Source organism: Nuphar pumila, chromosome 6 (genome assembly GCF_984573655.1).
Source record: "Nuphar pumila chromosome 6, dmNupPumi1.hap1.1, whole genome shotgun sequence".
NCBI classification, from domain to species: Eukaryota; Viridiplantae; Streptophyta; class Magnoliopsida; order Nymphaeales; family Nymphaeaceae; genus Nuphar; species Nuphar pumila.
The window spans coordinates 21,980,823-21,992,623 of NC_143254.1; the positions used below are offsets into that span (position 1 = coordinate 21,980,823).

Here is an 11,801-nt window from a genome sequence, read left to right on the forward strand (position 1 = left end):
TCCAATGAGAAAATGTTGGGGGAAACGGTTTTATATTTGAAACGTACAAAAACAGATCGGATTAAATTTAGATCCAAACCAAAGTTGTAAAATGAATCGGTTTCTCAAAGAACCCTCTGAATCAAATCGAATGGAATCATTTGTGAATGGGTACTTTTTCACCATCTGATGACGTGTCATTAAAAAATAAAAAAAAATATTTTAAAATGTAAAAAAATTAACCCTCTTAAAAAATATTAAAAAAATACTAGTTGAATCGCCTCCGATTCAGGTCGATTCTGACAACATTGATCCAAACATATAAATCCGGTAGAAAACATTGATCTGAATCGAAATAGATAAAGAAAAAAGTCCGAGGGCCGAGCCTAAACACGCTTTCGGATCCTAGTTTAAGATACATGTTCAGGAATAGTTTATGGTATTCAGATAGGAGGTCTGACCAACCCGATCCGACTCTCACAAATGCCCCGAACCCATAACAAAATCACAACCCGCAAGCTCCTAAGCTGAAAGACATTCTTGAAAATGACCTTAATAAAAATGAATATTACCAAACTGCAACCTGAAGGGCATTGTAGTCTTTTCATACAGTTGGGGCCAGATAACACCCACCCGCATGCTTTCCTTGTTAGGTAAACGGGAAAAAAGAAAAAAGAGAAAGAAAAACGGATTTGAAGAACGCGAAAGAGAGAGAGAAAATTTTAAGAAAACTGTTCTTATTTTTTATTAAACCCAAAAAACAAAGTCTTGCACGTGATGGTTACCCAGCCTCTTATTTTTTATTAGAACTAAGATCTAAAGTGATGTACATACTAAGGAAAATCTTTTAACGTGCTCGTACGTGGCTAAATAATCAGAAGAACTTGTTTTTCAAACACAATACATTTTCACGGTTACTATTTTAGATTAAAAAAGAGAAAAATGGCGCCGAGAATGCTCGTGGTCGGGGGAGGTGGGAAAACCGGAAGCAGGGGTGGAAAACCGCTTGAGGGAAACCATTGAGATTCGCTGTATCCATCACGATCGTGATTGTGGTGATGCCGTCTGGTGGCGGATGCCTATTTAAGGTCGATCCCCTTCCCCCCTTTCCCAACATCGCCTTCGATTCGTTTGCTCTGTATTGCGTTTCTTCCTTTCCTTCTTTTTCCCTGTTTCCTCTCCTTCTCTCGGGGGAGTGCGGGGCTTTCGGCCGTCGGATTTGAGGTATATTTCGGGTTTTCTGCTGTTTTCTGGGGTTTGGGGTTTTGTTAGCGGTGGAGAGTCTCGGTTCTTGGGAGCCAAATTCGTGTTTTTTTTTTCGTTGTTTTTGGGTGCTGGGATGCTGATGGTGAGAGGGTAGTGGCTTTGGAGGGGGAATGTGGCGAGGTTTTCCGAGATCTTAATTTTTATTTTATGAAGATTTTGAGTTTGAGTTACGGTGTTGGTTTGTGAGCGTGTTGATTTGGAGTTTATGGTTAGATTTTAATCCGAAGGTTTCGTAGCGTGAGGAAATAGTGCGGTCTTTCGGGGGAGTGTTGGCTAAAATGCTGTGTGGTTTTTGGTGAACTGGGGTGTTTGGAGAAGTATCGGCGGAAGGTTTGAAAATTCTTGGTGTTTTTAAGGAATTTCGGGGTTTGATTTGTGGCGGAGTTATGGTTCTGGTGCTCCGTTTTCTGGTGGAAGAAAGAATGTGCTTGGAGTTTGCATGTTTGTGTTTTTTTTTTCGAGGAAATTTCGGAACTAGGTTCGTGTTAGGCTTCTTATTCCGCTACAAGAGTGCAGCTAGTTCTGGATTTTAGTGAAAATTTGCATCCTGGTGGATCTGGGAAATTAGATCTTGTGGTTGGAAAATCGGTGGTATAGAAAAAAAAATCGTAAAAAGATGTTCTTTAATTTGTCCAAAAATATTTAAAAAAAATCCTTCTCTGTGGTAGCTTTAGATCCGATGGAATATAATAAACTGTTCTTATTTTGACAGATTTGCATAAAGCACGCTTGAAAAGTTTACCAGATCACAGTTTGTAGTTAGGAATCAAATAAAGTTTTTAACTTTTTTTGTCTATTTGAAGAAAAATCCCTGGTTCTGTTTGATTACTTGAGCTCCAGTGAGAACCCTGTAACTTTGTATTGATTACATCGCAATGTTTTGCTCGTTTCTCTGGTAAGATGGTTTTCTCTAGAAAAAAATTTATTTACTTATTTTGATGAAAACATATTGAATGGTTTTGTTTAGAAAAACGGTTGTTGGTCATATGATTTATTTTGTTTCTGTGGTAAATGTTTTTTTTTTACAATGTAGCAATCACGCATCACATTTTCTCTTTCGTTTAATGGTTTTACTAGGAGGTTCATAAATAGTTGGTCTAATCAAATATGTGTGATAAGTTCATTTTTGGCGTGAAGATTTTTGTTGAAAAATGATTAATCAGAGGTCTAGCTGTGAGATTTGATTAATTTGGGTCGGAGTTTATGTTCTTCAGCTGTGAGATCTGATTAGTTTTCTTTTTCTGGATTAGTAGATTTGATTAGTTTCTGTAGAAAGAGGTTGATGCAATATTATTGTTAGAAGAGATCTGTTTATCATTGTGCGATACAATAAGGCTAGTCTGTTTTGGGATTGAATGATATAGCTGGATGGTTGAATCTCATTACCATATCTGAGGGGTCTGGGGATCGAATCTCACAGAGGTTAACTTTCAGCTTGCCTATTCAACAAAAAAAAAAAGGCTAGTCTGTTTTGCTTCCTATTGTGAAAGCTGCCACCTTTTTTTCAGCAAAACGCTCAACTTTTGTCGAATGGTTTGCGCCTTTACATTGGAAATATATCGAAGACCTGTTTTTCTGATAATAGTCACTTTTTATCCCGGAAAATCTTGCAAATTTTCTGCATCTGAGGATTTTCAAAATCTTTTGTTCTATCTTCGGACAGTTTTGTCCCATTTTGAAAAAAATAAAAACCTCACTATGTCCAAACAAAGCTTGTGCTTATCCACGTTGTAAAAAGGGTGCGTTTGCAGGTCACTGCGGCACCCCCTTCCGTGGAAATGCCTGCCGCGGAAACGGAGCACGGGAACTGTTTCCGCGGAAAACCCAGAGGCAGCGTGTATTTTGGCACGCGCCGAGGTTTTCCCACGGAAAAAAACCATTTTTAGTGACACAAACGTACCCTAAATTGATTCTTTGAACACCGATGGGTTAAGTCAATACTAGGGTACGTCCTTTCTTTTTCGTGCTACCCCACTAATTTGTTAATGTGGAGAATTCCTTCTTTTTCTTGAAATGTTGGCTTGTCTTTCTATTTGAACGCTTTCCCTGGGAGAATCTTACGAGCTAATTGGGTTGGCTACAAAAAATGGTGGGAGAAAAAGTTGACTCTTGCTTTGCTTTTTAGTGGAAAATTGGAAATTCGGAACCGCGGCTTCTTACCTATCCAACGTTAGGAACCAGACTCCATCTTTCAAATACCATAAGAAAATCCTCTTAAACTGCTTTCTTCGCCGCAATTTTGGTAAGACTGTCATACCTTTGTTGGATTATCTCTTGTAGTGGCTTCCACAATCAAGTATGAAGTTTTACCTTTATTACCTTTATGGGTTATTGACAAAATTACTTATGACATTGATGAGGCTTAGTTTCAAATGTTAGGTTTAAAGTTCATAATTTTTTGTATTACTAATGCATTACGTTTTTAGATGATACTATAGGTTGTAGTTGAAATCAAATGTTGTTTTATATTAGTTTTACCCACCATCTTTTTTCTATGAAAGTGAGTTGATTTGTTTTTCTCCCTCAGATTAAAAAACGTAGCTTCCATCACTCTTTATATTCAAAGCTGCGTATTAGAACTTGAGCATTTCTTAAACCTTTATTGCAGGTTTTCTCTCTTGTTTTGAAGCTCTTTTGGTTCAAAAAGGGAGTCATCCATGGCAACCCGATCATTGACTCGTGTTCTCAGCATGAGGGAGCGTGTTGAGGATACCCTTTCTGCTCATCGGAATGAATTAGTTTGCCTTTTGTCTAGGTTAGTTCTTCTCTTCTATGCATGTATATTCTGTTTTGATTATTTTCTTTGTGGACAAGTTGCTGCACTGTTCTGTTTGGCTTAGATATGTTTGTTGGCTTGATTAGGGATTAGGAAATACGAAAATATGTTGTGAAGATCGTGTATCAGATCTTGGATTGGGTAGTCACTTGAGTTTGCAACAAAGTTCCATATCTAATCATGAATGTTGTTTGTGATATGGTGACATCACGATCACATTTTTGTAATGATTCATAATTGTCATACCGTTGCTCTGTTTTTCAACTATCACAATTTCAGGCTCTGGTAACTTGATAGTTGTATATGATCCTTTCATGGTTGACAGAGCCGTACCTGTGTTTTATGGGGCCTGAGGCAGAGGGAAAAAATGGGCCCCCTATTAATAGTAGGAGTTCGGTGGCAGTGCCTCCGAATTTTTTTTAAAGAATCAAAATATCAATAAAATTTGCATTCACATTAAACAAATATAATATTCCAAATATTTATATTATATTAAATAAAAATGTATAAAATATTTATATAAACTACCCAAACAATGGGCCCCTAAAATCTTTTTGGGCCCAGGGGCCCTGAGGCCCAAGCCTCATTGGTCTCTTTACAGGTCCGGCTCTGATGGTTGATAAGAACTGATTTTCCTTAATCGTTTAGCTTTCATAATCCATCTTTATGTTTCATGGACGTGAAGCCTGGATAAGAAAATCACTTGGTTGAAAGCTGTGCTTGCTATATGAACAATGTTTAGCCTTGTAATCTTTGCAAGATCCTGTTGTCATATCTACTTTCTCAGCTTTGACATGTCCAATTTTCGGCAATACAGTAGGAACAGAATGTACAGAATGTTCTAATATATTGATGTTTGGCATTCTCCGAGTTACTTCTGGATTATCAGTTCTTGTTTGTGAGGCTAGACATCTTTGTTTTCCCTCATCAATAGCCTAGGGTTTCACTTCTTCACATGCAGTTGGTCTATAAACTTTATGTCTAGATACTGTTTTGTTAAGATATCGTGGAAATATTGCAGGGACAAGATGATTAGGCTCCCCCGTTCCTTCATTTGTTATGGTAATCCTATTTGAAGGAAACTTAGTCTCTAGGGATACTTCATGCTAGATTTTCAGAGCCTAACTTTCCAGATTGATGAAAGTTCCTTTACTCCTTTGTTGATGTTCACTTTCTAGGATTGCTGTTAGCTGAATAGACTTTTCCATCTTATTTAAGTGGATGATTTGCGTTTGCTCTTTTCAGTTTCGTGGAACAAGGCAAGGGCATCCTGCAACCTCATCAACTGTTGGCAGAGTTTGAAAGGGTAATCGAAGAGGAAGAAAGGAAAAAGCTCAGTGAGGGGCTATTTGGAGATGTCTTGAGATCTACACAGGTGATGATTGAAGAATGTAAAGAACCTTAAAGTCTAATGAATCTTTGCTTTTCTTTTATACAGCTTTTACTTATTTTGTCATTAATTTTCTGCAGGAAGCAATTGTTGTACCCCCCTGGGTTGCATTAGCTGTCCGTCCAAGGCCTGGAGTCTGGGAATACGTCCGAGTGAATGTGCATGAACTTGTTGTTGAGCAACTAAGCATTCCTGAATATTTGAAGTTCAAGGAAGAACTCGTTGATGGAAGGTATTCTTTTCGCTCTGCCCACTATCTGTAGCCATATGATTAGGTTCAGAACTATGGAGCTTCCCTTAGTAGTCTGATATAAATGATAGTTATTGAAGGACTTGTCTTGAAACCTGTTTTCCAATACATGCTATAGACCTTCAAGTTCCGTACAAATGCTACCAGAAAACTACCATGCATTGATGAATACTTGTATATAAGGAGACAATGGAATTCAAATCCATGGTTTCTTCTTCTTGTTATTCATGAATTTCACTTGTTTTCTAAAATAGGTGTGTGCCTGCTTTTTTCTTGCAGTTCCCAGGACAATTATCTGCTTGAGCTGGACTTTGAGCCATTCAATGCTTCATTTCCTCGTCCAAATCAATCATCATTCATTGGTAAAGGAGTGCAGTTCCTTAATCGGCACCTTTCTTCAAGAATGTTCCATGACAGAGATAGCATGCAGCCTTTGGTTGATTTCCTCCGAGCACACAGCTACAAAGGAAGTGTATGTCTCCAATGACACTAGTCACACTACTATTTGCATCTTATCTAGCGGTTTCATGTTCTTTCTGCTCTCCGTTCTCTAGATTTCAAGTCATTCTTTTTGTTGAACTCATTTTCTCCTATTCCATTCAGTGCACAAATGACCTGCAAAAGTAACTTGTATGGTTTGTTCAACTCAGCATGATTTGTGCCAACACTTGCAGTCTTAAGAACTCGAGTCCTGACTCCTAACTGCTTTTTGAGTTTTTCATCAACTTGAATGACTTAATTAGACAAAATCCATCATTATTCATGCTGGATAAAAGGACATCAACATTGTGTTATTTAGCATGAGTGGCACTGCAATTAAAACAGTTTCTTTTGATCTAATTTCTCATGAGGTGTTGGCTTGTGATTGGTGATGTGCAGTCAATGATGCTGAATGACAGAATCCATACTCTGCGTGGTCTGCAAACTGCTCTTGCCAAGGCAGAGAAACATCTGTTGAGCCTCCCTGGAGACACGCCTTATTCAGAATTTGAGCACAAGTAAGTTTCTAGTCCAGATGTAACTTATAGGTTTATGTTTTGTGCCTTGAAGATCCAGTAGCTCAACTTGAGCCTTGAGCAGCAACTCATACATTGCGTGCAAAAGCATGTTTATGTTCCAGCTATTATCTGCATGTTTTTGTAATTCTTAGCAGAGGACGAGATAACCTTTTTAATGTCATTGTTTTGGAAGATTTAAACAATGATCTCCAAGTTTTGACATCTATGCAGGTTCCAAGAACTTGGTTTGGAGAGAGGGTGGGGAGACAATGCTGAGCGTGTTAAGGACATGATTCACCTGCTTCTTGATATTCTACAGGCACCTGAGCCTTCCAACCTCGAAAAATTTCTTGGAAAAATTCCAATGGTGTTTAATGTTGTTATCCTTTCTCCGCATGGATACTTTGGTCAAGCTAATGTTCTTGGGCTCCCTGACACTGGTGGTCAGGTACTCTTTCTGTTACAACTGATAGTCCTTATGTCTTTCCTTTCTTTCTGAACCCAATACTGGCCAGTAACAAGATAAGCATAGATTGAAAGTAAACTAAAGACATCATGGAATGTAAACTTGGCTTGCTCCTGATTTTTGGGATGGTGGATTCACCATTAATGTCTTCATCATGTGCTTTTACTTGCAGATTGTGTATATTTTGGACCAAGTACGAGCATTAGAAGCTGAGATGCTCCTCAGAATAAAGCAGCAAGGCCTGGATATTACCCCTCAAATTCTTGTGGTATCTCTCTCTCTCTGATATGCATTTCACCTACTTTCTGTTCTCTCAGTTTTTAATGTTCAAATTCTTTTGAAGTATCACCCATACATCTTATCTCTTCTTCTTTTACCCTCCTGAATCTTGATGTAAGGTGGTGATTGTTGTTTTTTTGAACCAAGGTCACTCGGTTGATCCCCGATGCAGTAGGGAACACCTGCAACCAACGTTTGGAAAAAATTGCTGGAACTGAACACACAAGCATTTTGCGGATTCCCTTCAGAAGTGAGAAGGGTATCCTTCGACAGTGGATATCACGCTTTGATGTCTGGCCTTACTTGGAGACATTTTCAGAGGTACAAAATTTGCTAAGACACCATCATTTCCTCTTGATTTTGGTCCCGTGAATTTTGCTCAAGGCTTGTGTCATAGCTGGCTTGTTTTTTTAATTGGCATTGTTTGGATATATTTCTCCTATAATATCTAGCCACCTTCCAACTTTGTTCCCCTACTGTATTCAGGATGCTGCCAGTGAAATTACTGCAGAGATGCAGGGGACACCAGATTTGATCGTTGGAAACTACAGTGATGGAAATCTTGTTGCTACTTTATTGGCACATAAGCTAGGAGTTACTCAGGTTGGTCTGAGTTTCCGTTTTAGTCCTCTTCTTTCTGCATATTCCCTTTTTGTAGATGAGCTTTCTATGTTGCCTTATGGGTGATTACTTTTGGCTTTTATCTGTATTTCTCTTTTCTTTTCTTTTTTTAATTTTTTTTTCTTATGTGCAGTGCACCATTGCCCATGCTCTTGAGAAAACAAAATATCCAAATTCTGATATCTATTGGAAGAATCTTGATGAGAAATACCATTTCTCATGCCAATTTACAGCTGATCTTATTGCCATGAACCATGCTGATTTTATTATTACCAGTACATTCCAGGAGATTGCTGGAAGGTAACCTCTTACACTATTATATTTCAATGCTGAGATGTAACGAGTTGATTGCCAAGTACTTCATTGGATCATCTTTCAGTGTTGGTTTTTTCATGCATAAAAATATAATATTAATTTGCTTATTGAAAATTATAATATTAATTGATGCATGTTTTTCACTCCATCATTGCAATTCTAAAAAGCCATCTTCTATGCTTTTTTAGCGTTGGTGCAAACAATAGTCTATACATCCTTTATTTTAAAGAAAATTTCTTCTTTCTATCTTAAAACATAATAGACTAATTTTCTAGTGAAACAAAGTAACAGCTTGTGACAACATTTTTAAACATGGGAACAGAGCTTTAGGTATTCATTATGCTCTATTGGCTTTTTCCTAGGTATCTTTGCAATGTAACCATCTCAATGTTGAGTAATATTTTGTTTGCAGATTTATTTAGTTTCTGAGTGCTTTGTTTTCAAGCACAAACCTGGTTTGATAAGTATTACTTTCTTCCTCTATTGTTTACAGCAAGGACTCTGTTGGCCAGTACGAAAGTCACATTGCCTTCACTATGCCTGGACTCTACCGTGTTGTTCACGGTATTGATGCCTTTGATCCAAAGTTCAATATTGTCTCCCCAGGTGCAGATATGGCTATCTATTACCCATTTACTGAGAAAGAGAAAAGACTTACTACGTTTCACCCAGCAATTGAAGAGCTGCTGTACAACCCCGAGCAGAATGATGAACACATGTGAGTTACTCCTCTACTTCCCACCTTTTCATATTTTCTTTTTTTTTTCTGTATTTTTGGGAGTTGGTTGCTGTTATGTTCTATATAATACCAAGATCTGAACACAGGACCAGTGACTACATGAGTGGTGGCCATGTAGAGGACTCTCTATGTGGCACTCCCTCGTGACCGAGAGTATGGTTTTTATGGGACTGGATTGAGCTAAGTCTCTATTAGAAGTTCTATTTGTGGCACTTTGTGCAACTTGGCCTGGCTCATCTGAGTCCATTATCTAACTCGACAAATTGATATGCAGCCGAAGCTCATGTTTAAATGATGAAAAGTGGATAATTTGGTGTCTTGTTCATGCCTAGCTTTAAGGATTTTTTCTTTTTCAGTAACAACCTGATCAAGTTTGTATTTTCACTGCCAACTTGGGAGTGTCAAGTGGGTTGACTGTGATTTGTTACAGAGCTGTATGTTATTATCATTTTCTGTGACAGCCCTTTAAATTGTGGTTGGTTACTTTTTCTTCAGAGGCACACTGGAAGATCAGTCCAAACCAATTATATTCACCATGGCAAGGCTTGATCGTGTAAAGAACATCACTGGCCTAGTTGAGTGGTACGGAAAGAACAACAGGCTGCGTGAATTGGTGAACCTTGTCGTAGTTGCAGGTTACCATGATGTCAACAAATCCAGCGATAGGGAAGAAATTGCTGAGATTGAGAAAATGCATGGTCTTATTGAGAAGTACAACCTAAATGGCCAGTTCCGATGGATTGTTTCTCAAAAGAACCGGGTCCGCAATGGTGAGCTTTACCGTTACATTGCAGATACACGTGGTGCTTTCATTCAGGTACGTGTATTCCTCTACCTACCTAAATTCCAAATTCTCAGCGATGATAGGTTTTGTTTGTTTAATCAAGGAATATTAACTTTATTAGCTTTTAGGAATTTAAGGTTTGCAATGATTTTTAATTTACAAAAAAATGCATGAAATTTTTTAGGTGTTTGGATTTTAGCATGTTTGAGGCTTTTTTTGTATAAATGTATTGAAGACCTGACAACTTGAATTACCTTATACAAATTATGTTTCAAAAAGGCTCTATCAAATTTTACAATATAAGACCAAATTGAAATCCTAACCCTGCAGGAGGTATGCTCAATTAGGGGATACCTCTTGGAGAAGAATAGTAAAACGCAGAATAGTTACAAGAATATGATAACGCTACTCAGATCTTAAACAGCTGAATTTGGATCCTAAGAAAGAGTCTCATGGTTTGTTCCTTGTGCTTTCAGCCTGCATTCTATGAAGCCTTCGGGCTTACAGTTGTGGAAGCTATGACATGCGGTCTGCCAACATTTGCCACTTGCAACGGAGGGCCAGCTGAGATCATAGTGAATGGCGCATCTGGGTTCCACATTGATCCTTACCAGGGAGATAAATCTTCTGACCTCATTGCAGATTTCTTTGAAAGATGCAAGGAGGATCCTCAACACTGGGATGCAATCTCCCAAGGAGGACTGCAGCGTATCTATGAATGGTAAGCACTGCTCATACAATTTGACATTTAATTTGATTTCTCTTCTACCTTTTTCAATTTTTTCCCATATGGTTTTGAACTAAGATATTCAGTTCTACATGTGATCTGAAACAGCCGCTTGAATTACAACTTGGAGAAAACATAAGTTGGTTTTCAAGCTTGGTGTACATGTCTTTATGGAATTACAGGCTATGGTAAATATCTTCATCTGCTGATAGAGTTTTCTTTGTTTTTTCCTTTTTGCAGCTATACATGGAAGATATACTCGGAAAGGTTGATGACACTTGCTGGTGTCTACGGATTCTGGAAATATGTCTCCAAACTGGAGAATCGTGAGGCTCGTCGTTATCTTGAAATGTTCTATATCCTCAAATACCGTGACCTTGTGAGTTTTTCTTAACCTTTTGGTTTAAATTGAATTTTTTGGATGATGAGTACCAAGTCAGCCAGGTTAATTAGACAAGTAGATCTTCAGTTAGATTGGCTTCTATAATTGAGCCTGGTAGCTTGAAGGTACAAACCAAGTCTGTCACTGTGCCCAGCAGAACTTGTGGCTTTGTGCTGAAACTTTGGTTAAAGTTCTGGTGCTCCAACTCTATTTGGCTGATGAGCTTTCTTTCTTTCTCAGGCCAAGGCTGTGCCGCTTTCTGATGCTGAGTGAGAGTTTCATTCTAAGGCGATTTTTGTGAGTCTGCGTATGCATTTGAAGCAATGGTGTGAAGCTGTACTGATGTTGAGAGCTTTGTATTTTTTGCTTTTTCTTTTTTTCGTAGATCTAATAATAGCCATTCTCATTGAAAAAATTTAGAATTCTCTATGAGAAATGGAAGCTTGTGTTTGTTTATCATTGAGGTCTCAATTTTGTTGTGTTCTCATTGGTGCAAGTTAATGCAATGTTATCAACATTCATTTTAAATTATAGTCTTGGTCAAGAGAACTCTCTTTGGCTTTGGTGATTGATTTAAACAGCTCATGGGCAACCCTATTTGGTCCTCTAAATCCGATCAACCTGCTTATTTGCATAGATCAATGGTTATATCATACGGATCCGCTATTTTTTAGTCCAATACTGAATCCAATCTGCTATTTTCTTCCGGCATTGAAAATAGTTGTATGTGCACAACTGTGGCCGTATCAGTGTGCTTATGTGCATAGTTCGGGGGTATTTTGGTCCTTGTGGTTTGGAGTTTGGACCGGGCTAGACAGAAGTCTTGACT

The 11,801-nt window shown here is 38.1% G+C and overlaps 1 protein-coding gene across 1 annotated transcript; it reads left to right on the forward strand.

The window, feature by feature from the left end:
• The first annotated feature begins 3,471 nt into the window (after positions 1 to 3,471).
• On the forward strand, positions 3,472 to 11,500 carry LOC149834292 (sucrose synthase 3-like). The gene is made up of 16 exons (XM_090011313.1): positions 3,472 to 3,487; positions 3,854 to 4,000; positions 5,267 to 5,396; positions 5,492 to 5,643; positions 5,941 to 6,133; positions 6,541 to 6,659; positions 6,891 to 7,107; positions 7,298 to 7,393; positions 7,552 to 7,725; positions 7,891 to 8,007; positions 8,159 to 8,325; positions 8,834 to 9,058; positions 9,575 to 9,896; positions 10,340 to 10,584; positions 10,831 to 10,969; positions 11,213 to 11,500. The coding sequence occupies exons 2-16, from the start codon at positions 3,903 to 3,905 to the stop codon at positions 11,243 to 11,245; spliced, it is 2,427 nt and encodes an 808-aa protein (XP_089867439.1). The 5' UTR covers positions 3,472 to 3,487; positions 3,854 to 3,902; the 3' UTR covers positions 11,246 to 11,500.
• Positions 11,501 to 11,801: the final 301 nt, after the last annotated feature.